The sequence below is a fragment of the Schistocerca cancellata genome, chromosome 2 (genome assembly GCF_023864275.1).
Source record: "Schistocerca cancellata isolate TAMUIC-IGC-003103 chromosome 2, iqSchCanc2.1, whole genome shotgun sequence".
Classification (NCBI taxonomy): Eukaryota; Metazoa; Arthropoda; class Insecta; order Orthoptera; family Acrididae; genus Schistocerca; species Schistocerca cancellata.
The window spans coordinates 1,042,842,599-1,042,868,829 of NC_064627.1; the positions used below are offsets into that span (position 1 = coordinate 1,042,842,599).

At 47.0% G+C, this 26,231-nt stretch overlaps 1 protein-coding gene across 1 annotated transcript in view; it reads right to left on the minus strand.

Annotated features, from left to right (window-relative positions):
* The window catches only part of LOC126163021 (sterol O-acyltransferase 2-like), a 239,914-nt gene that overhangs the window by 194,313 nt on the left and 19,370 nt on the right, over window positions 1-26,231 (minus strand). Inside the window, exon 2 of the mRNA XM_049919891.1 lies at window positions 19,458-19,510. Within this exon, the coding sequence (XP_049775848.1) occupies window positions 19,458-19,510 (53 nt within the window). The remainder of the gene's footprint in view (window positions 1-19,457; window positions 19,511-26,231) is intronic.

Below are 26,231 nucleotides of genomic sequence, written 5' to 3' on the forward strand. Positions count from 1 at the left end.
ATCGCGCCATTCATCGTCTCAAAGCGCAAAAACTTTTCGGCGGAGGACTGCCCGCAAATCAGCCTCTGGGAGGCCAACATCCAGAGATGGTTTATTCGTGGCCTCTTTCGCCAGGCTGTCAACATGTTCATTGCCCAGGATACCGACATGACCGGGGGTCCACACAAATACCACAGAGCGGCCGCAACGCGCAAGAGTATGCAGGGACTCATGGATAGCCATCACCAGACGAGAACGAGGAAAACACTGGTCGAGAGCTCGTAAACCGCTCAGGGAATCGCTACAGATAACGAAGGACTCACCTGAGCAGGAGCGGATATACTCTAGGGCTCTAAAGATGGCGACTAGCTCAGCAGTGTAAACGCTGCAGCCAGCCGCCAAGGACCGTTGTTCGGAATGGTCCCCTAGAGTTAGCGCATATCCGACACGACCAGCAACCATCGAACCGTCGGTGTAAACAATGCCAGAGCCCTGATACGTGGCCAGGATGGAATAAAAGCGGCGGCGGAAGGCCTCTGGAGGGACCGAGTCCTTCGAGCCCTGTGCCAAGTCGAGCCGAAGGCAAGGGCGAGGAACACACCACGGGGGTGTACGCAGAGGCGCCCGGAAAGGAGGTGGAACAGGGAAAAACCCAAGCCCACAGAGAAGCTCCTTGACGCGTACGGCGATCGGACAACCCGACCGGGTCCGACGGTCTGGCAGATGGACGACTGACTGCGGGAACAGGACACGATAATTTGGATGCCCGGGCAAGCTTAGAACATGGGCAGCATAAGCGGCCAGCAAACGTTGGCGCCGGAACCGCAGTGGGGGTACACCTGCCTCCACTAGCACACTGTCCACAGGGCTGGTGCGGAAAGCACCAGTGGCAAGGCGTATTCCGCTGTGGAGAATTGGGTCCAGCACCCGTAACGCAGATGGGGATGCTGAGCCATAAGCCAGGCTCCCATAATCCAGACGGGACTGGATTAACGCCTGGTAGAGCCGCAACAGGGTAGAGCGGTCGGCGCCCCAGCGGGTGTGGCTCAAGCATCTCACAGCGTTGAGATGCCGCCAACACGTCTGTTTAAGCTGCCGGATATGAGGCAGCCAAGTCAACCGGGCATCGAAAACCACCCCCAAAAACCTGTGGGTTTCCACCACAGCAAGGAGTTCGTCGCCAAGATAAAGCCGCGGCTCAGGATGGACTGTTCGGCGCCGGCAGAAATGCATAACGCGGGTCTTGGCTGCCGAAAACTGAAACCCATGCGCTACAGCCCAAGACTGCGCCGTACGGATAGCGCCCTGTAGCTGACGTTCAACAGCTGCAATGCCAGTAGAGCTGTAATAAAGGCAGAAGTCGTCAGCATACAGGGAAGCAGAGACGGAATTTCCCACGGCCGCAGCGAGCCCGTTAATGGCTATTGAAAACAGACACACATTAAACCGAACCCTGTGGCACACCGTTCTCCTGGACGTGGGTGGAACTATAGGAGGCTGCGACTTGCACGCGGAAGGTACGATACGACAGGAAATTGCGGATAAAGATCGGCAGAGGGCCCCGAAGACCCCATCCATGAAGCGTAGAAAGGATGTGATGACGCCATGTCGTATCGTACGCCTTCCGCATGTCGAAAAAGACAGCGACCAGGTGCTGACGGCGGGCAAAGGCAGTACGGATGGCCGACTCCAGGCTCACCAGATTGTCGGCGGCGGAGCGGCCTTTCCGGAACCCACCCTGAGACGGAGCCAGAAGGCCCCGAGACTCCAGTACCCAATTTAAGCGCCGGCTCACCATCCGTTCGAGAAGCTTACAAAGAACGTTGGTGAGGCTAATGGGGCGGTAGCTGTCCACCTCCAGAGGGTTCTTTCCAGGTTTCAAAATGGGGATGACAATACTTTCCCGCCATTGCGATGGAAACTCACCCTCGACCCAGAGACGGTTGTAAAGGTCGAGGAGGCGTCGCTTGCAGTCCACTGAAAGGTGTTTCAGCAGCTGACAGTGGATGCGATCTGGCCCGGGAGCGGTATCAGGGCAAGCGGCAAGGGCACTCTGAAATTCCCACTCACTGAATGGAGCGTTGTAGGGTTCAGAAGCGTTGGTGCGAAAAGAAAGGCTCCGACGTTCCATCCGCTCTTTAATGGAGCGGAAGGCCTGGGGGTAATTCGCAGAAGCGGAACTCATAGCAAAATGCTCTGCGAAGCGGTTTGCAATGACGTCGGAGTCAGTACAAACTGCTCCATTCAGTGAGAGCGCAGGGACGCTGGCAGGGGTCCGATAGCCGAAGACCCGTCGAATCTTGGCCCAGACCTGCGATGGAGTGACATGGAGTCCAATGGTGGACACATACCGCTCCCAGCACTCCTTCTTGCCTTGGCGGATAAGGAGGCGGGCCCGCGCACGCAGCCGTTTAAAGGCGATAAGGTGGTCCATGGAGGGATGTCGCTTGTGACGCTGGAGTGCCCGCCGGCGATCCTTAATCGCTTCAGCGATCTCAGGCGACCACCAAGGCACAGCCCTCCGCCGAGGGGACCCAGAAGAACGGGGAATGGCAGACTCGGCGGCAGTGACGATGCCGGCGGTGACCGATGTAACCACCACATCAATGGCATCAGTTGAGAGAGGCTCAATAGCGGCAGTGGAGGAGAACAAGTCCCAGTCAGCCTTATTCATAGCCCATCTGCTAGGGCGCCCAGAAGAGTGACGCTGTGGTAGTGACAGAAAAATCGGAAAGTGGTCACTACCACACAGGTCGTCATGCACACTCCAGTGGACAGATGGTAAGAGGCTAGGGCTACAGATGGAAAGGTCAATGGCGGAGTAGGTGCCATGCGCCACACTGAAGTGTGTGGAGGCACCATCATTCAAAATCGAGAGATCGAGCTGCGACAATAAATGCTCAACGGTGGCGCCTCGACCTGTTGCCACTGACCCACCCCACAGAGGGTTATGGGCGTTAAAGTCGCCCAGTAATAAAAAAGGTGGCGGCAATTGGGCTATCAGCGCAGCCAGGACATGCTGCGCGACATCACCCTCCGGTGGAAGGTAAAGACTGCAGATGGTAAGAGCCTGCGGCGTCCACACCCTAACAGCGACAGCCTCTAAAGCTGTTTGGAGAGGGACAGACTCGCTGTGAAGTGAGTTAAGGACATAGATGCAGACGCCACCAGACACCCTTTCATAAGCTGCTCGGTTCTTATAATAACCCCGATAGCCACGGAGGGCGGGGGTGCGCATTGCTGGAAACCAAGTTTCCTGCAGAGCAATGCAGAGGAAAGGGTGAAGGCTGATAAGTTGGCGGAGCTCAGCTAGATGGTGGAAGAAACCGCTGCAGTTCCACTGGAGGATGGTTTTGTCCATGGCTGAGAAAGGCGTGCCGGGACTGGGACGGCAGATTACGCCGCTGGGTCACCTGCTGCCTCCGATTGAGCACCCGTGCTAGTACTATTGCTATTCACGGCGTCTGAGGGACCGGCGAGATCGAGGTCCTCAGCGGACGCCAGAATCTCCACCGCGTCCTCAGACGCAGAACTAGAAGGTTGCGATGGGGTGGCTACCACCGCGCGTTCCTTGGGCTTAGAGCTGCTCTTCTTTGATTTCTCACGCTGCTCCTTGGGTTTAACTGGCTGGGAGGGCTTCACCGATTCAGTCTCCGGGACTGAGGAGGATCGGGAAGCCCTTCGACCTGCAGATTGTGGGCACTTACGCCACTGTCTATCGTCAGCCTTCCCGCCGGTGGAAACCTGGGAAGGGAGGGACCCAAGGGACCCCTTGCGAGCGTGAGAAGCCGAAGAAGTTGGACACTTCTCCGGCGTAGAAGCGGGGACCGACGTCCCCGATGGGGGGGATGGTGTTGCTCCTGAGGTAGGTGGCACAGGAGCAATCGGGTGGGTAGAGCCCCCCACTGGCAAGGGGGCAGGAGGAGTTGTACCACTCGTCGATCCGGCCGAAAGGCGCGAAACTGATGGGGCTAGCACAGGTGTTGTAACAGCGGCGTAGGAAGTTGTCATTCTCACTGGATGTAATCGGTCGTATTTCCGTTTGGCCTCAGTATAAGTCAGTCGGTCCAGGGTCTTATATTCCATGATTTTGCGCTCTTTCTGGAATATTCTGCAGTCTGGCGAGCAAGGTGAATGGTGCTCCCCGCAGTTGACGCAGATGGGAGGCGGGGCACATGGAGTATCGGGATGAGATGGGCGTCCGCAATCTCGACATGTGAGGCTGGAAGTGCAGCGGGAAGACATATGGCCGAACTTCCAGCACTTGAAGCACCGCATCGGGGGAGGGATATAGGGCTTGACGTCACATCGGTAGACCATCACCTTGACCTTTTCCGGTAACGTATCACCCTCGAAGGCCAAGATGAAGGCACCGGTAGCAACCTGATTGTCCCTCGGACCCCGATGAGCGCGCCGGACGAAATGAACACCTCTACGTTCTAAGTTGGCGCGCAGCTCGTCATCAGACTGCAAAAGGAGGTCCCTATGGAAAATAACACCCTGGACCATATTTAAACTCTTATGTGGAGTAATAGTAACGTTAACATCCCCCAACTTGTCACAAGCAAGTAACCTGCGTGACTGGGCGGAGGATGCCGTTTGTATCAGTACTGAGCCAGAGCGCATTTTAGACAAGCCCTCCACCTCCCCAAACTTGTCCTCTAAATGCTCGACGAAGAACTGAGGCTTTGTGGAGAGAAAAGACTCCCCATCAGCTCTCGTGCAAACTAAGAATCGGGGCGAATAACTGTTACCTCCATCCTGGGACTTACGCTCTTCCCACGGCGTGGCCAGGGAGGGGAACGTTTTCGGATCGTACTTCTGAGCATTAAATTGAGCCCGAGAACGCTTAGAGACTGCTGGCGGCTGGCCGCCAGCGAGAGATGATGTACCACGCTTCATTGCGGGTCATCCGCCCTGATGCCACCTACTCCGACCAAGGGCCCTCCCCACGGGCGCCACCCAGCCACAGCAAAGGCCACCTGGCAGGATGGCCGTTGCCGGGAGTCCTGATACCCCAGGAGGATAGGCATCTACTCCTTGGCATACGTGGGGAGTTAACGGCGCAGGCATCAGTAGAGCGATCCCTGTGTTGTCAGGGGGCTACAACCAAGAGGGTACATGGCGGCCCCACCACAACGGACTGGCTACCGTGCTGGATCTTAGGTGCAAAACTGTCCAAGGTCGTCGCCGCAGTTAAAAGAAACACTGCAGAGGGCAGCGTGGTAATCGCACCCAGGGACGTATCCCCGCCCTAAAGATCGAAAACGAGCGGGACACCATGGCAACGACGTGAAAGCCGGCTAAAGGTCTAATTGCACGACGGATACAGTGCACCACGTAAGGCGCCCTTCCCCAATTGGCTCGCTCTTCGGAATAATTTAGAAAGATGGAGGTCAAACCCGAGAGGGGACCATCACATAAGGCCAAAACATGTGAGACTCCTTTTAGTCGCCTCACTATTTGACTTGGACAAGGTTGTTTGCTATATCTACCGATTCTGAACTTATCTCAAATATTTTTATAAATCCAAAGTTGTAAAGCCCTTCTTGACTCACACTCTATGTATGGAAACAATAACTCAAGAAGTTTTCTTCTGATACTCTGGTAGCCAGCTAAATGACTGCCAGATCGACGGAGAAGGCATTCTGTAATTCATGTTACGATTGCAAGAGGATAGTGTCAACAGATTGGTGCTCCGCTACGCTTCCGCAACGACGTTCGCGAGTTCTGGATCCTGAGCTGCTACGACGATGGATCGGTTGTCCATCAACTGGAAATCTCCAGCCTTCCCTCCCTCCCCCCTCCCCACTTGCCCTTATTTTCTCCAGATCTGACACCGAGTTATATTAAAGCACTGTTTCACACCACCTCCTCACAACATCGCGGACTTACGAGTACATATCAGGGTAGTTGTGGCTGAGATCGGCGCGGGCACTTTAGGACGAGTGTGGGCCGAATTTGACCACAGACTGGATGTGCACCGTGTGACTAACGCTTCACACGCTGAGCACACACTGAACATCGCACAAAAACCCTTGAGTTGCTGTTTCCATGCAAGTAATCATATTGAAAGTGTTTAGATAGTTTTGATTAACCCTGTATACAGGTAAGAAGTATCGGTCTTTCGTGCAACGCTTTAATTTGTACAGCTAGCATGTCGACTAAATTGACTGTGATTCTGTGATGCCCACTCACCCCTCCCCCAAGCAAGTGTAAATCACGGTTGGTTGTAGTCGAGGAAAGCTGGGTTGCTGCAGAGCCCTTGAAGCGATGTGTGAAGTATTTCCACTATACAGAAGGTAGAAAAGAAAACTGGGAACTTTTCGGAAAAGTTAAGGGCGTCAGAGAGAGAGTTATAACGTTGCGATTGATAATGGAAGCAGGACAAGAAAAATCAAAACATGCACATAGGATTTGTCGACCTTGCAAAAGCACTCGACGTGGTAAATGATGCAAAATGTTAGGATTTTTTAGGAAAATAGAAGAAAACTCTGCAGAAAGATGCAAAATATATATTACTAGCAAAACCGGCAATGATTTTCAATTGCTAAATATGTATGGGATGTACATCGGAATCCCTTCCCCCTTCCGTCTGTTCATTTCCTCCTGCCCCCTCCCTCTGTCCATCTCTTCCTCCCCCTCCCTCTGACCTTGAGCCTTGCTTATTGTTATTACAGATTCAGTTTCCGTAATAGTTTTACTTAGTAATTAGTGTATACTGGGACAGCAGCTCGACAAGTTTTATATTTTAATTGCATGGTATTTTAGTTGTGACATGCTGATGCCCCTCGCCACATTTTATTACAATGTGACACATCGCTATGCGACTTTTAGTGTTGTAAAAAGCATATACATGTAATAATGTTACAATATCCTATAATGACAGCATAGATCTGTCGAAACCGATAAAAGTACTAAAAGAAATTACTAGCAGCGATCTTGGCACACCTGATTCTTCAAGAATAATGTAACTTTCAGGTCGCCTCCAACGACTGACGCGATGTATGCGTAAGAGCAATCATGCGAGTGTTACAACATGTTAATGTCACACTACGTTCCGGATGAGATTTCATTATGGTGAAAGAATGCGTATGTGGTACATGCGTGACAATGCACTGGTAGACTTTCATGTAGTTGTAGCACCACTCATCGACAACAACTTTATCGGTTGTTCGCCAGCATCATGCCTCCCAGGTCCCCGACTTCAACCAGTTCGAATTTTTTGTGTGTGGATATTTAAAAGCGTTACTACATTCCAACCCTGTCGATAGTGTCTAACTCTGGGAACCCATTGTGGATGGTTTCCAGTGCATTCGGAAAACGCCTGGGATTTTCGAACGTGTACGACTCTCAATGAGGAGACGTGCTGGAGCCTGCGTTCACGCGAACGGTGCCCATAGGGAGCATTTTTTTTTTTTTTTTTTTTTTGTAATGTGTGTGTCCTCAAGTGCGTTTCTGCAGTGTGGATCCTCAGAAAATGTTGTAAGGTGTTCGTGTAATAAGTTGTATCAGGAAAACCATTAGCTTCCTGATCTGTGTTTAATAGCATTATTTGCTTCTTTCATTCCCCTCTAGTCGTCCGTTTCGTTTGTGCTTCTACCAGTCAAACACGATGCATAAAGTCCATGACTTGCTCGTCATGTGAAGGTACTTAGGTGTCACCTCGCACCGCCACCCACACCGAAAGCAAGTAGTGTTCAACATTGTCTTCACGTGGCTTCCGCACAAATGGCGATAACAGCTGGAAATCTGAGTTGGGTTTCTTAAAGAAGACAATGAAGGCCATAACCATGGCGTTCGAACGAAATAGCTATGATTATCCTAATGACTGGGAAGAGGAACTGCCTTCTCACTCTGTTAGATTACCATTAGTTTCTTGAGTTACTGATAGCGTCAGAATTCTACGGAGAAATGGTATACAAACCACTTTTTCAATCAGAACAAACTAAAAGACCATTACCGACGCAAAACGATCGCACCTGATTACTTCCACACTGCGGAAGTCTATGAAGTGACGTGTGGCGGTGACAGCGTGAATATAGGCGGAGTGCGAAGGATGGTAAAGGAAAGTCATACGCGATTAAAACAATGTACGAAATCTGCCGTAGCGGAACATCAGAAGAACTGCAGCAAACACAGTGATTTCAACAACGCACGTGTGCTGGCCAAGGAAACCAATATATACAGTAGGAAAGTCAGGGAAGTGATTGAGATTTCCAAGAACAAACTTAGCTTCAATAGATAATACTGATATAGACTGCGACCTTCGTGGCTTCCCCGCCTTCAAGGAAGTAAATAGGCAGCTACTGTGCTGGAGGAATACAAACAACGACCACGACACACAGTATTGCGTTGATGCCTAAGTTCGTAGCGTTTTTCCGTGAGTTTATTAAACGAGACAGATACCCATAACAGAGACTGTCAGCATCCATATATTCCGCTTCATTATTTACAACAATCTGCCAACGCCAGGGTAACTTCGATTCTGCGACTGTAGAAATCACGCGGTTTTGAAGTCGTCAAGCCATGTTCGGAGTGCGTTGTCATCCGGAAAGAAAGTTCCCCAAAGGCTTTTCGACAGAGAATGGAAAAGGTGAAAATCTGAGGGCGCTCGATCAGGTGAATAAGGTGGGTTCGGAATGACTCCCCAAACCAACTCCAGTACAGTCTTCTGTCAGTCTAGCAGTACGCGGGCGGGAGTTATCGTGGAATAGCATCGCTTCACGCAGTCTTGCTGGTCGTCGTTCTTGCACTGCCTATGCAGCACTTTTCAGTTATTGACAATGTCAGCAGTGATGGCTACCCCTACGGAAAGCAATTCGTAGTACACCACACCGTCGCTGTCCCACCAGATGCGTAACATTATCTTTTGTTAATGCCTGCAGGTCTTTGTACAGGGAGTAGCTGTTCTATGTTAGCATGAAGAAACCGTTTCTCGTCATCAGTTGAGAGATTCCACCCGCTGATTTTGACTTGGAACATACAATACCCGTACACCCGATTTTTGAACCTTCCCCATTGCGTGCAAGCGTCGCACGATGGTGGACTAAACGAAGTTCTCGGGTACACTGTCGTGGATCACGGTGGAGTAATGTATTTAAACGGTCTCCATCAAACCCCGAATTTCTTCCTATACGCGGAGAGTCAGTAATGTCATAACTATCCTCCTTAAAACGAGAATTTTTTTTTGTCGTTCTCTATCCAGTGGCATTATCCCTATACAGGGCGCAAATCTTTCTGGCTGCTTCTGCTGCTGCAACCCTTCTATTGAACTCAAATAGAAAAGGAAGTCGGAAACGTTCCGATTTCTCCACTTGGCACTCCGTTTTCTAGCGTCCACAGATCCACTCACCAACTCCAAATGACAAAATGACAATATGACATTATGTAAACTCAAACAACAACAGTGAACTACAAATAAAAAAAGACAGTCAATAAATAAACCTAATGAAACCGGTATACCAACATTCAAAACAAAATCGTCACAAACTTATGCACCTACCTATTATTTTGACAAACTTCTCCCGTCTCCTGCTCTGCCTGCTTAGGTTTATATCAAATCACGGTGGCGCACCTATAGCAGCCGCGAGGAATATTACCCGATAACCCCACTTATTCGGCATAGGGGGAAAACCTCCTTTTTATGAGTGAGACGCGCACTGGTCCTTGACACTCTGCAGTAGATCCTGAAGACGATACAAGTTAAGGGGTTGAAACGCCGATCGTTTAGAAGCTGAAACAGTTGCGGCTTAAACTAGACGATTTTACCTCGAAGGACATCGGCCACCAAAATCTTGCAGAGTTACATATCCGGTCGTATCCATGATTTTAGTGCCATGAATTAATATGATGTCAGCGCACAGACTCCTGAAGAACCGATAGGAACAGTCGCCGAAAACTCATGGGTGTGTCTGAAACCTTAGGGTGTAGAAAGCGGCATAACTGCCAGGAGATGAGAAACTATATAAAGATTAATACATTACACTGAGGTGACAAAAGTCGTGGGATACCTCGTAATATCGTGTCGGACCAACTTTTTGCTGGTGTAGTGCAGCAACCTTACGTGGCATGCACTCAAAGTCGTTGGGAGTCCCATGCTGAACTATGCTATCACTACAGCCGTCCATAATTGCGAAAGTGTTGCCGGTGCAGGATTTTGTGAGCGAACTGACCTCTCGATTATCTCCCATAAATGCTCGATGTTCGACCTGGAAGGCCAAATCATTCGCTCGAGTTGTCCAGAACGTTCTTCAAACCATTCGCTAACAACTGTGGCCCGCTGACATGGCACACTGTCATGCACAAAAATTCCATCACCGTTTGAAAACAAAGTACATGAATGGCTGCAAACGGTTTCAGAGTAGCCGAACGTAACCATTTTCAGTCAAAGATCGGTTCAGTTGGATGAGAAGACCCAGTTTATTACTTGTAAACACAGTCCACGCCATTGTGGGGCCACCACCAGCTTGAACAATGCTCAACACTAACCCTACCATCAGCTCTTTCCAACTGAAATCTGGACTTGTCTGACCGGGGCACGGATTTTCAGTCGCCTTTGTTCCAAGCGATACGGTCACATGCCCAGGAGAGGCGTAGAAGGCAACTTCGTGACCTTAGCAAAGGCACTCGCGTCAGTCGCCTGGTGCCATAGCCCATTAACGCAAAATTCGCAGCACTGTCCTAACGGATACGTCCCACATTGATTTCTGCTGTTACTTTACGCATTGTTGCTTGTCTGTTAGCACTGACAACTCTACGCAACCACCGCTGCTCTCTGCAGTTAAGTGAAGTGCGTTGTCCGTTGTGAGAGGTAAGGTCTCAAGTTTGACATTCTCGACACACTCTTGACATTGTGACTCTCGGAATATTGAATTCCGTAACAATTTCCGAAATGGAATGTCCCATGCATCTAGCTCCAACTACCATTCCGCATTCAAAGTCTTAATTCCCGTCGTGCGGCCATAATGTCAGAAACCTTTTCACATGGCTCACCTGAGTACAAATGACAGCTCTGGCAATGTACTGCCATTGTGTACATGAATGCCGCTGGTGCCTGTATTCGTGCATATCGCTGTCGCTTGACTATCACTTCAGTGTAGACAACACACAAGGTTTGGTGTCGCGGGGCGGACATCACAATGTGGGTCAGCATTCCGTGTGAAGTCAGATTTGTTGAAAACCTGCTGAGGTAGCGGCGGTGCTGTAATGCCTAGGCGAGGACAACACCCTCTGTATCTAACGGGACCAGCAGACGCTGGTTCGACAACCTTCAGAAAGGTTCTTGAAGCATCTTGACGAAAACCTCCGTTTGAAAAGCAGCACTACGGGAAAAACTAGCAAGGAAGTCCCTGGAAAACCTATACAGGGCTATTACAAATGATTGAAGCGATTTCATAAATTCACTGTAGCTCCATTCATTGACATATGGCCACGACACACTACAGATACGTAGAAAAACTCATAAAGTTTTGTTCGACTGAAGCCGCACTTCAGGTTTCTGCCGTCAGAGCGCTCGAGAGCGCAGTGAGACAAAATGGCGACAGGAGCCGAGAAAGCGTATGTCGTGCTTGAAATGCACTCACATCAGTCAGTCATAACAGTGCAACGACGCTTCAGGACGAAGTTCAACAAAGATCGACCAACTGCTAACTCCATTCGGCGATGGTATGCGCAGTTTAACGCTTTTGGATGCCTCTGTAAGGGGAAATCAACGGGTCGGCCTGCAGTGAGCGAAGAAACGGTTGAACGCGTGCGGGCAAGTTTCACGCGTAGCCCGCGGAAAATTGGCCCATGCCACAACTGGAGACCGACAGCGCCGACTTCATCTTTCAATAGGATGGTGCTCCACCGCACTTCGATCGTGATGTTCGGCATTTCTTAAACAGGAGATTGGAAAACCGATGGATCGGTCGTGGTGGAGATCATGATCAGCAATTCATGTCATGGCCTCCACGTTCTCCCGACTTAACCCCATGCGATTTCTTTCTGTGGGGTTATGTGAAAGATTCAGTGTTTATACCTCCTCTACCAAGAAACGTGCCAGAACTACGAGCTCGCATCAACGATGCTTTCGAACTCATTGATGGGGACATGCCGCGCCGAGTGTGGGAGGAACTTGATTATCGGCTTGATGTCTGCCGAATCACTAAAGGGGCACATATCGAATATTTGTGAATGCCTAAAAAACTTTTTGAGTTTTTGTATGTGTGTGCAAAGCATTGTGAAAATATCTCAAATAATAAAGTTATTGTAGAGCTGTGAAATCGCTTCAATCATTTGTAATAACCCTGTATATAAACGGCCAATGCAAGTGCTTAAGACAGTGATTACCAGGAAGCAGCTGGGAGCAGTTCTATGCTGCTGGATCTACGCAAATCTGAAGGACAACTGCATTTTCGGTAAGTGTCCAGCGACAGCTCTTCTCTCGAGTTTTCTGAATGTTAAAGCGGAATAGGCTCTGTAGAGTTTGTCCTAGCACTAACAGTGGTTAATAGTTAGTATATTCTGTGTGTTTTTAATATAAAGAGGAACAAACATTGTCTATATGAGCTTAAAGCCCGCGCAGTTCTGGAGGGTAGACTCGGAAGTTACGTAAAAATGACGTGTGCGTGTCCAGCAGTACATTTCGAGTAATCTGAGGGTGATGCTGACACCACTTTGTCTCGTGGGTGAGAGGCACCCCTCAAATTGCAGATTAACTATTTCAATCACAGCAGCTTGGTCCTAATGAGGAGCTCCACCCTTGAAATGGAGTATAAAAGCACAAGCTTACATTAAAAACGAAATGCAAGATAAATTTCCGAGAAAGTAAACAAGTGCGATTGTAAACCTATTAGGCTGATGATTAAAATTAAAATTATACGAAAGTCCCGGTCATTCTCGTTGCTTATGTTCGTGCAATCTGTAATTTAATGGCTAATGTTAGAGATTTTTTATGATAAATAAAAGTGGGTTATCTAGGATCACGCTATCTGCCCTCTAACAAAGTATATTGTGGTGTCACCGCCAGACACCACACTTGCTAGGTGGTAGCTTTAAATCGGCCGCGGTCCATTAGTACATGTCGGACCCGCGTGTCGCCACTGTCAGTAATTGCAGACCGAGCGCCACCACACGGCAGGTCTAGAGAGACGCACTAGCACTCGCCCAGTTGTACGACGACTTTGCTAGCGACTACACTGACGAAGCCTTTCTCTCATTTGCCGAGAGATAGTTAGAATAGCCTTCAGCTAAGTCCATGGCTACGACCTAGCAAGGCGCCATTAGCCTTACAGTGCTTGTATTTAAAGACTCTCACTTGTATTATCAAGAGCGATGTACCACAAGGATGAATTAAAGTTAAGTATTAAAGAAGCTACGTACTTTTCTTTATAGCATTCATAACGTATCCTGTTTCAGACCTCACGCAAGCCGGCGTGAGTTAACGCGTGCATTTCGGCTACTTCCGAGTGGCGTGGCTGTCTTGCAACGCCACAACATATATAGCAGATTTTATCAAGTGATATGTGTGACAGGTTGTGTATATACAGGGTGTACATAAACTACGTGAACACTTTCAATTATTTATTGCAGAAGAACTAAACATTGTACAGATGTCATACATATTGCATTTTTAAGAGAAATTCTTAAATTTTTTTTTTTTACAAAAATTTGATATGCGAACTATGAGTGACCCGACAGACGTCAATACGGTAATCGAATTCTTGCCATACCCATCCCAGCACGGCATCGTCGACTGTGGCAATCGCTTCCCGTATTCTCTCCCGGAACTCTGTTATATCACGTGGTAGGGGCAGTACATACACCAGATCTTTAACGTATACCCACAGAAAAGAGTCATATGGAGTGAGATCTGGTGATCGGGGAGGCCATTTCATGAAACAGCTGTCCCCTTCTGTAGCACGGCTGATCCATCGATGAGGCAGCTCCGTGTTCACGTACGTTCTTCAGATGAAAATGGGGTGGAGCCCCATCCTGCTGAAAGATGAACGGAGAGTCTGATTGCATTTGAGGCAGCAGCCATTGCTGCAACATGTCCAAGTAGGAATATCCAGTGACAGTGCTCTCGGCAAACGAGAATGGCCCGTACAGTTTTCGACGTGACAAGGCACAAAAAGCATTTACCTTTGTGGAATAACACTCAAATTCAATGCATTTGTATGGATGCATTGTACCCCAGATTCGAAAATTATGCCTGTTCACTTTCCCATTAGTGTAAAAAGTGGCTTCGGCGTTAAAAATTAAGCGATCAACAATGCCATCTACGTCCTCATTCAGTTGTTGCAACTGCGAGCAAAACTCAAAACGCTTGTCTTTGTCGTCGTCATTGAGCTTCTGCACTAGCTCCAATTTGTCGTTTCATACACAGCTTCTGTCACAGGACTTTCCACACTGTCATTGGAGCCATTTCGAGTTCACGGAATGCACGAGGCACCGATTTCTTCGGACTTTTTATTGAATGTCTCTCGTACGCACTCCACATTCACTTTACTCACACTGGGACGTCCGCTTCTCTTTTCCGGGCACAAGCAACCCGTCGTAACGAATTTGTTGTGCCAGTGGTAAATGACCTTCTTTGTTGGTGCCTACTTACTGTAATTGGTTCTAAACATCCGTTGAACAGCTGTAGCACACTTGTTTTTGCCGAATTTTATCACACAGAAAGCTCGCTCTGCACCTGAACTCGCCATATTTGCGACTAGCGCTGACTATCGACAAATTACCAAACTACGCTGTGGCGGTAAACATGAAGAAAAAAAAACTTTCAGGATTTCTCTTCAAAATGACATATGTATGACATCTGTACAATGTTTGGTTCTTGCGCAGTAAGAACCAAACATTGTACAGGTATCATACGTGTCATTTTGAAGGGAAACCCTGAAAGTTAATCATATTTTATTGACATCTTCCTTACATGTATTTTAATGAAATCCTTGAAGTGCTTCACATATGTTACTGCAGACATCAGGGATTACCTTGTATATATAGTAACTAATGAAATCCAAGAATCACTAACGCAAGTCTCCGGTTGCTAATAATTATAGTGTTAGTGCTAGTCTTTCTTCAGGATGTATTGGTCGTCACTAATTCATGTTCTGGTTTTAAATTTCCTCCTCAGTTGCAATGACAAGCCACGAAAAAGTGTCAACCTACATATGTTTAGTGCTAAGCTGGAACCGCAATTTAGTGCTGAGTGCACTAACTCCATACGTTTCAGATTTACATACATTTCTGGACACGTTAGCAGAACAAACCTCAAAAAAAATGACGCAGTTTGGAGAGATCTTTAATGCAGTGTATCACTAAAACTACGTATTTTCGTAACACGCTGGTGTAAGTACGGAAACAACCAAATACAGCATGTTAGCTTCACACTGGACGAATTGAAATGTAATTGTTTGTCCAAGAATCCGTTACAAAAGGTGAAGAGGAAAAATTAAAAAATAGTAGCATACAGCTGGATGCAAACATACTTCCTTCGGGTTCTAACCAATCGGCCAAGGTGAATTCGTGCAATAACCGACTCATTATTGATCTCACGATTTCCTGAAGCCTTTTACCCCCAAAGGGTCATTAATTGACATTTTATTATTATATTTCGTACAGAGGGTGCCATGTTTGTGATAAATCTTCTATGCGCCGTTCCCTTGAAACGGCATACCGCAAGTGATAATACAAAAAAGCAAAACGAGATGAAACCAGTTCCATTAAGTTACGAGTGTGCAGCCGCAAGAAATCTCCTTCTAATATTTCGGCTGTATAACGTTCAGCCATCTTCAGAATGAGCCGCAAGACTGCCGCTCCAGTTTTTTTTTTTCTTTATTGATTTTCAATTCCTCACCCCCCTCCCCCCCCTCCCCCGCAGGGGGCGGGCTGGCAGCAACTTAGTACGCTGCTCTACAGCCTACAGACTTTTTTTAAAAAAAAGGAAGAAGAAAGAAACAAGGAAAAACAGGCGATAAAATGGTGACTTAAAGTGTAAAATGGCGTAAAAATGCGGAAAGTTAAAACAGAAAGCAAAAGGGGTTGGCAATGTTGATAAAATACACAGGAATCAGACAAGTAACATAGTAGACACACAATTAAAAAAACAGGGCGACAGTCTGGTTTCTGTTCGCAAGAAATAAATCACACCCAGCGACAGTATGATGCCTGTTCGCTACACTTCCCAAAAGACACAACACGGAACACCCGCTCCAGACTTGTAGTCCGAGGTGATAGGTTACAATACAGCATCACCGGTCTGTTGCGGTCTAACTGTGTTGGTGGGCCAGTAAATTTCCACTGTGCAGTGACTTTGTCACTGCAATTCACTTTGGAGGTGTGGCGGTGGGACTTGTAGTCCCGTACCACCCTCTTACGGTGATAGTACTACATGAGTCAGGCAGAATTTATTGCCTAACATGGGCAGGTGCAGGTGTGGCGGTAGTCCCGTACCGTGTGATGCATGCATGACCCGCTCCAGAGCTCGCTTCGTCCCTTTATACTCGTGTACCGCGCGACTGCGCGTGCGGCCACAGATGCAAATGCGCCAGAGACGTTGGTCGGCGGCAGAGACGTGCATAATGCGCGAGTTGTATCTATGACTCCGCAGTTGATCTGCGTTAGCATATCGGTATATCATTGTGAGCTGCACTGTGACGACGCCTTTGCGAGTTTATTACAGCAAGTGCCGGATTCCATGATTTATCAAGATTGAAACCACTATCTCTATTAATTAAATTCGTCGTCAAGGGAATTTCAATTGCCTCCTTCACTATCGAGTCCCAAAAGGATGATGTAGTTGCCAAAATTTCGACGTTGTCATACAACATACTGTGACCATTATCAATACAGTGCTCTGCCACTGCCGACTTGTTAGGCAATATGGCGTATGTCGCATCGACTGACACGTCAGTTTGACGTCACTTCCCCCAGCCGCTGCTAGTAGGGTGAAGAATAGGAGTTGCTGGGTAGGGAGCCACGCAGGCTTTCACGTTTACTGCACTGTCTCGCACTTGTCTCCCATCGTGAGTGATTGCTTATAGCCGCAACAAGTAATTCTGTGTTTTCTGGGTGTCAGAATGTAGCAAGAAACAAGTACTCTCTCGCGCTTGTCTCCAATCGTCGTTAAAATATTTTACTTTGTACTTTGTACTAAGGACTAAGGTATGAAGATTAGCATCTCCAAAACGAAAGTAATGTCAGTGGGAAAGAAATATAAACGGATTGCGTGCCAAATAGGAGGAACAAAGTTAGAATAGGTGGACGGTTTCAAGCACTTAGGATGCATATTCTCACAGGATGGCAACATAGTGAAAGAACTGGAAGCGAGGTGTAGCAAAGCTAATGCAGTGAGCGCTCAGCTACGATCTAATCTCTTCTGCAAGAAGGAAGTCAGTACCAAAACTAAGTTATCTGTGCGCCGTTCAATCTTTCGACCAACTTTGTTGTATGGGAGCGAAAGCTGGGTGGATTCAGGCTACCTTATCAACAAGATTGAGGTTACGGATATGAAAGTAGCTAGGATGATTGCAGGTACTAGTAGATGGGAACAATGGCAGGAGGGTGCCCACAATGAGGAAATCAAAGAAAAACTGGGAATGAACTCTATAGATGTAGCAGTCAGGGCGAACAGGCTTAGATGGTGGGGTCATGTTACACGCAAGGGAGAAGCAAGGTTACCCAAGAGACTCATGGATTCAGCAGTAGAGGGTAGGAGGAGTAGGGCCAGACCGAGGAGAAGGTACCTGGATTCGGTTAAGAATGATTTTGAAGTAATAGGTTTAACATCAGAAGAGGCACCAATGTTAGCACTGAATAGGGGATCATGGAGGAACTGTATAAGGGGGGCTATGCTCCAGACTGAACGCTGAAAGGCATAATCAGTCTTAAATGATGATGATGATGATGATGATGATGTACTATCGTAATGAGTTTGCACTTGTATCTGAAGTAAAAGGTAGAGTACCAGAATCGGAAGTTGCTGGAAAGGGCTAACATGTAGAATTATAGGGTGTAATCGTTGATGTGCAAAGATATCAAGCCACTTTTAGGCACCTTTTCGAGTAAGGTTGAACTATCGGGAAATACGTACATTGCTCCTAAATTGAATCCTGAAGTTCTTGCAATCTTATTCACTTCGCACGAAGCTAATAATTTCTCCTATCTATTCCAGAATCACCCTGCATCCTGCGAAACTTTCTCCCTCACACACCGTTAAAGGTAACTTATCAGACTTCAGTCCACATCGTCGTTAACATCATGATTGCACTATCCAGGCCACATCTTCGCTCTAAGCCGGCGATAGGACCTGTGCGGGGCACAAGATGGGTCTCCAGGCAGTTCCAACCGGTAATCCCATCCGAGGGCAAGTATCATGGGTCGATTCCCCCTGCAGAAGTAATGTGGTAACTTGGACAATTAGAAAATTGTCGGATGGTGGAGGAGACTGTCTTCAGGACTGGTCGGGAAGGTGTAGTAGCTAGTCTTACTCCACAATGATGGATTGGTTCTAACAGTTTCAGAGCTGATCGTGCTGCTTAGCCGTAAACTTGACAACCATAATCAAGTCGGGACGCGATCGGAGACAGAGACATTTTGTTGTAACACTGGAAGAAATACTACACACTTACTCGTAAATGCGCCGATGATATTACCTGTTGCTGCAATGCAGCCTAAATCAATGAACATTTATCTTGAAAATGTTTATGATGTGAGTACTGCATGAAGTAACGTCTATCGTTCTCCGTTTGTCTCCGTAATGACCCACGATTTTTTTTAATATTTCGCTCTGAACTTACTCTCCTGCGGCATTTGTTAATAACAACAAAATTCGGCTGTAGGTGAAATGCATTACAGTTCAGAAACAATTTCTGGTTAGGTTTAGTATCCTGGTTTAGGGCTCAGGGCGGAGTTCCACTTTTCAGAAAAAAAATCCTTTAAAAGCACCTACAGACAAATTAAGCTAATTCAAATTCACTTACGAAGCATAAATTATTACCCACGTTTCTCATGAATTACTTAAGTATCCACATTCAGTTACAGGATATCTCCAATTTTAGCATTACAGGTAACAATGTTCCTTATTAATAACTTCCATCTTTACATTAGGTAAAGAACTTATTGTCTGTCAGATATCAATTTACTCAAGCGAGTGTTAAGCAGGCGGAAGTACACATGACACTGTTACGTAGCATCCACCTTAACAGTCAGCAACTACTTTCTAAACAAAGTCCTTCTTGCTAAGTTTGTAAGATGTTCACTTCTGTCATTTATCTTAAATAGTGTACGGCACACCATCACTAACGATAGTTATTCGTAAATTGTCACCAGAGAATTTCTGACAGCTATGTCTATGTTACTCAAAACACACCGGATTTATCTAAATGTGAGAATCAACTGTTTACATTATTTGTCACACACGATTAACACTGCAACTAAAAGACGGTGAAAGTGGTAGTGTACGAGGAAAATGAAAATAAGCAGTGCCTTACCTGTATTCGTTCCTTCAGTTCGAGCACATTAGGCCTCGGCTTTTTCTTCTCTTCTGGAAAAGAAAGGAAAACCATCACGAACAGGCAGACATTCAAACAATACATTTGATTCGTATGCTCTTATGTGAATACGGACAGGACTCTGGGACCGTTTCAGAGTACGGCTTTCATCTACATCTACAGGGATACTCTCCAAATCACATTTAAGTGTCTGGCAGAGGGTTCATCGAAGCACCTTCAACGTAATTCTTTTTACGTTAGAGGGTCTCAGGGAACCACAGAAAGAGCGTCCGTCTAAAACGGGGCAGGTAAAATAGAGTAAGTTAGTTATAGAAACGATTGGGTTTGTAGTTGTAAATTGTCGTAGCTATGTTGGGAAAGAACCAGATTCCAAGCCCTAATAGAAAGCTTGGAAGTTCAAATAGTTATACCACAGAAAGTTGGCTAAAGCCGGAAATAAGCTCAGGAGAAATTTTTTCTGACGATCTAACAGTGTTCAGAAAGGATAGATTAAATACAATTGGTGGTAGAGTATTTATTGCTGTCAGTAGTAGTTTGCCTTGTAGTGAAATTGAAGTAGATAGTTCCTGCGAAATGTATGGGTAGAGGTTATATTTGACAATCGGACTAAACTAGTAATTGGGTCGTTTTACCGATCCCCCCCCCCCCCCTCAACTCCTAAGATATAGTTGCTGAACAGTTCAAAGAAAACTTGAGTCTCACTTCAAATAGGTACCCCACTCATACAATTATAGTCAGTGGTGACTTTGATCTACCCTCGATATGTTGGAAAAATTATACACTTAAAGCCGGCGGCAAACATAAAACGTCATCCGAAATTGTACTGAATTCTTTCTCAGAAAATTATTTTGAAGAATTAGTTCATGAGCCCACTCGAAGCGTAAATGGTTGCGAAAGCATACTTGACCTCTTAACAACAAATAATCCTGGACAAATAGTGAGTATCGTGACGAATACAGAGATTAGCGACCACATGGCTGAATACCGTAACTCCTACAACCATAAAAAAACGCAAAGGATATCTATTTAAAAAAAGCTGATAAAAATGCTCTTAACGTCTTTTTAATAGACATTCTGCTCTCCTTCCGAACTCATCATGTAAGCATAGAAAAGTTGTGGAATGATTTCAAGGAGATAGTATCGACAGCAATTGAGAGATACGAGGGGCGTTTGAAAAGTACGTGCAAATTCCGAGAGATGGCACCACCGGCGCGTATCGAGGTCATGTTTATTTACATCTACATCTACATCCATACTCCGCAAGCCACCTGACGGTGTGTGGCGGAGGGTACCTTGAGTACCTCTATCGGTTCTCCCTTCTATTCCAGTCTCGTATTGTTCGTGGAAAGGAGGATTGTCGGTATGCCTCTGTGTGGGCTCTAATCTCTCTGATTTTATCCTCATGGTCTCTTCGCGAGATATACGTAGGAGGGAGCAATATACTGTTTGACTCTTCGGTGAAGGTATGTTCTCGAAACTTTGACAAAAGCCCGTACCGAGCTACTGAGCGTCTCTCCTGCAGAGTCTTCCACTGGAGTTTATCTAGCATCTCCGTAACGCTTTCGCGATTACTAAATGATCTTGTAACGAAGCGCGCTGCTCTCCGTTGGATCTTCTCTATATCTTCTATCAACCCTATCTGGTACGGATCCCACACTGCTGAGCAGTATTCAAGCAGTGGGCGAACAAGCGTACTGTAACCTACTTCCTTTGACTTCGGATTGCATTTCCTTAGGATTCTTCCAATGAATCTCAGTCTGGCATCTGCTTTACCGACGATCAACATTATATGATCATTCCATTTTAAATCACTCCTAATGCGTACTCCCAGATAATTTATGGTATTAACTGCTTCCAGTTGCTGACCTGCTATTTTGTAGCTAAATGATAAAGGATCTATCTTTCTGTGTATTCGCAGCACATTACACTTGTCTACATTGAGATTCAATTGACATTCCCTGCACCATGCGTCAATTCGCTGCAGATCCTCCTGCATTTCAGTACAATTTTCCATTGTTACAACCTCTCGATACACCACAGCATCATCTGCAAAAAGCCTCAATGAACTTCCGATGTCATCCACAAGGTCATTTATGTATATTGTGAACAGCAACAGTCCTATGACACTCCCCTGCGGCACACCTGAAATCACTCTTACTTCGGAAGACTTCTCTCCATTGAGAATGACATGCTGCGTCCTGTTATCTAGGAACTCCTCAATCCAATCACACAATTGGTCTGATAGTCCATATGCTCTTACTTTGTTCATTAAACGACTGTGGGGAACTGTATCGAACGCCTTGCGGAAGTCAAGAAACACGGCATCTACCTGTCAACCCGTGTCTATGGCCCTCTGAGTCTCGTGGACGTATAGCGCGAGCTGGGTTTCAGATGACCGTCTTTTTCGAAACCCATGCTGATTCCTACAGAGTAGATTTCTAGTCTCCAGAAAAGTCATTATACTCGAACACAATACGTGTTCGAAAATTCTACAACTGATCGACGTTGAAGATATAGGTCTATAGTTCTGCACAGCTGTTCGACGTCCCTTCTTGAAAACGGGGATGACCTGTGCCCTTTTCCAATACTTTGGAACGCTACGCTCTTCTAGAGACCTACGGTACACCGCTGCAAGAAGGGGGGCAAGTTCCTTCGCGTACTCTGTGTAAAATTGAACTGGTATCCCATCAGGTCCAGAGTCCTTTCCTCTTTTGAGCGATTTTAATTGTTTCTCTATCCCTCTGTCGTCTATTTCGATATCTACCATTTTGTCATCTGTGCGACAATCTAGAGAAGGAACTACAGTGCAATCTTCCTCTGTGAAACAACTTTGGAAAAAGACATTTAGTATTTCGGCCTTTAGTCTGTCATCTTCTGTTTCAGTACCATTTTGGTCACAGAGTGTCTGGACATTTTGTTTTGATCCACCTACCGCTTTGACATAAGACCAAAATTTCTTAGGATTTTCTGCCAAGTCAGTACATAGAACTTTACTTTCGAATTCATTGAACGCCTCTCGCATAGCCCTCCTCACATTACATTTCGCTTCGCGTAATTTTTGTTTGTCTGCAAGGCTTTGGCTATGTTTATGTTTGCTGTGAAGTTCCCTTTGCTTCCGCAGCAGTTTTCTAACTCGGTTGTTGTACCGCGGTGGCTGTTTTCCATCTCTTACGATCTTGCTTGGCACATACTCATCTAACGCATTACGTACGACGGTTTTGAACTTTGTCCACTGATCCCCAACACTATCTGTACTTGAGACAAAACTTTTGTGTTGAGCCAACAGGTACTCTGAAATCTGCTTTTTGTCACTTTTTCTAAACAGAAAAATCTTCCTACCCTTTTTAATATTCCTATTTACGGCTGAAATCATCGATGCCGTAACCGCTTTATGATCGCTGATTCCCTGTTCTGCGTTAACTTTTTCAAATAGTTCGGGTCTTTTTGTCACCAGAAGGTCTAATATGTTATCGCCACGAGTCGGTTCTCTGTTTAACTGCTCAAGGTAGTTTTCAGATAAAGCACTTAAAAAAATTTCACTGGATTCTTTGTCCCTGCCACCCGTTATGAACGTCTGAGTCTCCCAGTCTATATCCGGCAAATTAAAATCTCCACCCAGAACTATAACATGGTGGGGAAATCTACTCGAAATATTTTCCAAATTATACTTCAGGTGCTCAGCCACAACAGCTGCTGAGCCAGGGGGCCTATAGAGACATCTAATTACCATGTCTGAGCCTGCTTTAACCGTGACCTTCACCCAAATCATTTCACATTTCGGATCTCCGTCAATTACCTTCGATACTATTGCACTTCTTGTCGCTATAAACACGCCTCCCCCTTCACTGTCCAGCCTGTCTCTGCGGTATACATTTAGTAGCATCTTTGGAAAGAACGCACACCAAGTTTCAGTCACATCGGTCTATTTCTTTGTGTTTGGCATTCGTGTGAACCAAGGAAGTCGAGTGATTGTCAAAAAATGGACGAAAAAGAATTTCGTGTGATGATGAAACATTACTCTTTGAAAGGAAAACCGCCTCAGGAGACTAAAGAGAGGCTTGATAAACATTACGGTGACTCTGCACCTTCGATTAGAACAGTTCATAAGTGGTTTCAAAATTTTCAGAGTTGCCATATGAGCACAAATGATGCTGAGCGTTCTGGACTACCTGTGGAGGTTACGACTCCAGAAATCATTGGTAAAACGCATGATATGGTGATGGATGTCAGAAGAGATTGGTTGGTTGGTTTTGGGGTTTGATGGAGGCTAAACATCGAGGTCATCAGTCCCCAGTTCCAAACAGACATACTTGTAAAGGCCTACACAGCAACCTCTGCACCCAGAGGGAGGGAACACTAAGGGGTACAGAGCTAAAATGAACACCGCAGTAACACAAAATAGAGGAAACTTAAAAGGAGCAGAGCAAATAGTTGACTAAGGTAAAACAGACTACAGTAGTTAATGGATCAGGTAAAATGCCAACCACTCAACTACAAATGAAGAACCTCCAGCTGGAAAGCGTTGATAGAGGTACCAACACAACTTGTTACCATAAAAGATACTATTTTGGTATCCACGTCACAATTAAAAGTCGCTGGAATGCGAGTAGCCTGAGAAATCATGCGAGAGCGCCCACACTAGAGTGAGTGATAAAACCCAGCTACACGGGTAAAATGTAAAACTGAGTCAGCTATAGAGGCATCATCACCAAGAATTAAAGGAAGTGCAGCTGGTAAATTAAAGGGCTGCCGCAAGGGGGCTAAAAGGGGGCAGTCCATCAGAAGATGGACCACTGTCAGCCCTGCATCACAGCGACGCTTGAGCGGATTCTCACAACGAAGGAGATAGCTGTGGGTCAACCATGTATGTCCAGTTCGGAAACAGCAGAGAACAACTGAGTCCCTACACGTGCCCCTCAAAGATGAGTTCCATACGGTCGTGGACGACTTGACCATGCAGAGCTTATTTGGCGTGTTCAAGACAGACCATTCAGAGCTCCAGACATCGCGGACCTTGCTATGTAGGGCTGACTAGAGGTCTCTTTTCATGAGATCAAGCTCCAGGGGTGGCGAAGTGGTGGCCTGCTTGGCCAACCGATCGACACGTTCGTTTCTTGGAATGCCGATGTGGCCCGGGGTCCACACAAACGTCGCTGAACGACCACACTCGTCGAAAGCAAAAACAGCATTTTGAATACTGCACACCAAAGGGTCCCGAGAAAAGCACTGGACGAGTGCTTGCAATCCACTCAGGGAGTCAACGCATATGACAAATGACTCCCCAGGGCAGGAGGAGAGGTGAGCGAGTGCACGATAAAGAGCAACCAGCTCCGCAGCTTTTTTTTTGGTTGGGTTTAAGGGCGCTCAACTGCTGAGGTCATTAGCGCCCAGTCACTGTTGTTAGAGCACATGGAATCTGGTAAAACTCAAGGGGATGGAGGGGACACCAGAAGGACCTGACAAAGATGCAGACAAAATAAGTAAAAAGATTAAATGTCTTTGGACAAGCCAGTTAAAGTTATAAAACGCAGAATACGAGCAGCTGCTCGAGCGTCATCAGCTAAAACATCCGGTAAAGTAGATGGCAGGGACAGGACAACATGAAATTGACTAAAACGAGGACACGACAATAAAACATGGCGCACTGTTAATGCCTGACCACAAGGGCACTGCGGGGCTGGGTCACTGGAGAGCAGGTAGCGGTGGCTAAACCGGCAATGCCCAATCCGCAACCTGGTCAGAAGGACCTCCTCGCGCCGAGATGGTCGGGAGGATGTTGTCCAAGCAGTTGGTAGCGGTTTTACTGCCCGGAGCTTGTTTCCTTGGAGGGATGACCAAGCATCCCACCACAACGACACAAGCCTCTTACATACATCCCCACGAACGTCGGATGACAGGACACAATGGGAGGCTGGCCGAGGCAGGAGGACTGCAGCCTTGGCTGCAGCATCCGCAGCCTCATTCCCAGGCACTCTTACATGTCCGGGAACCCACAGAAAGCTGACAGAACCACCGTTATCAGCGAAAGAATGGAGGGACTGCTGTATCGGTTGAATCAAGGGATGGACTGGATAGGGAGCTCCAAGGCTCTGAAGAGCACTGAGTGAGTCAGAGCAGAGTACATATGATGAATGGCGGTGGCGGCGGGCATACTGAACAGCCTGATGGAGAGCAAAAAGCTCGGCCGTAAAGCTGGAACATTGGTCGAGGAGCCGGTATTTAAATGTGGCGGCCCCGACGACAAAGGCACAGCCGACACCATCGTCAGTTTTGGAGCCATCGGTGTAAATAAAGGTGTGACCGGCAAGTCGAGCACGAAGTTCGACACACCGTGAGCAATACACTGCAGCCGGAGTACCCTCCTTCGGGAGTGAGCTGAGGTCGAGATAAATATGAACCGGAGCCTGGAGCCAAGGTGGTGTCGGACTCTCACCCTCTCTGAAGGTGGTAGGGAGGGCAAAATCCAATTGTCGAAGCAGGCGACGGAAGCGGACTCTGGGGGGCAGCAGGGCAGACACATACAACCTGTACTGACGGTCGAGAGAATCGGCGAAGAAGGACTTGTAAGAGGGGTGGTCAGGCATAGACGACAGCCGGCAGGCATACCGACACAGCAGTACGTCACGCCGGTAGGTCAACGGTAACTCGGCAGCTTCAGCATAAAGACTCTCGACAGGACTAGTGTAGAAGGCTCCGGTCGCAAGACGTATCCCCCGATGGTGGATGGAGTTGAGCCGGCGGAAGAGGGACGGC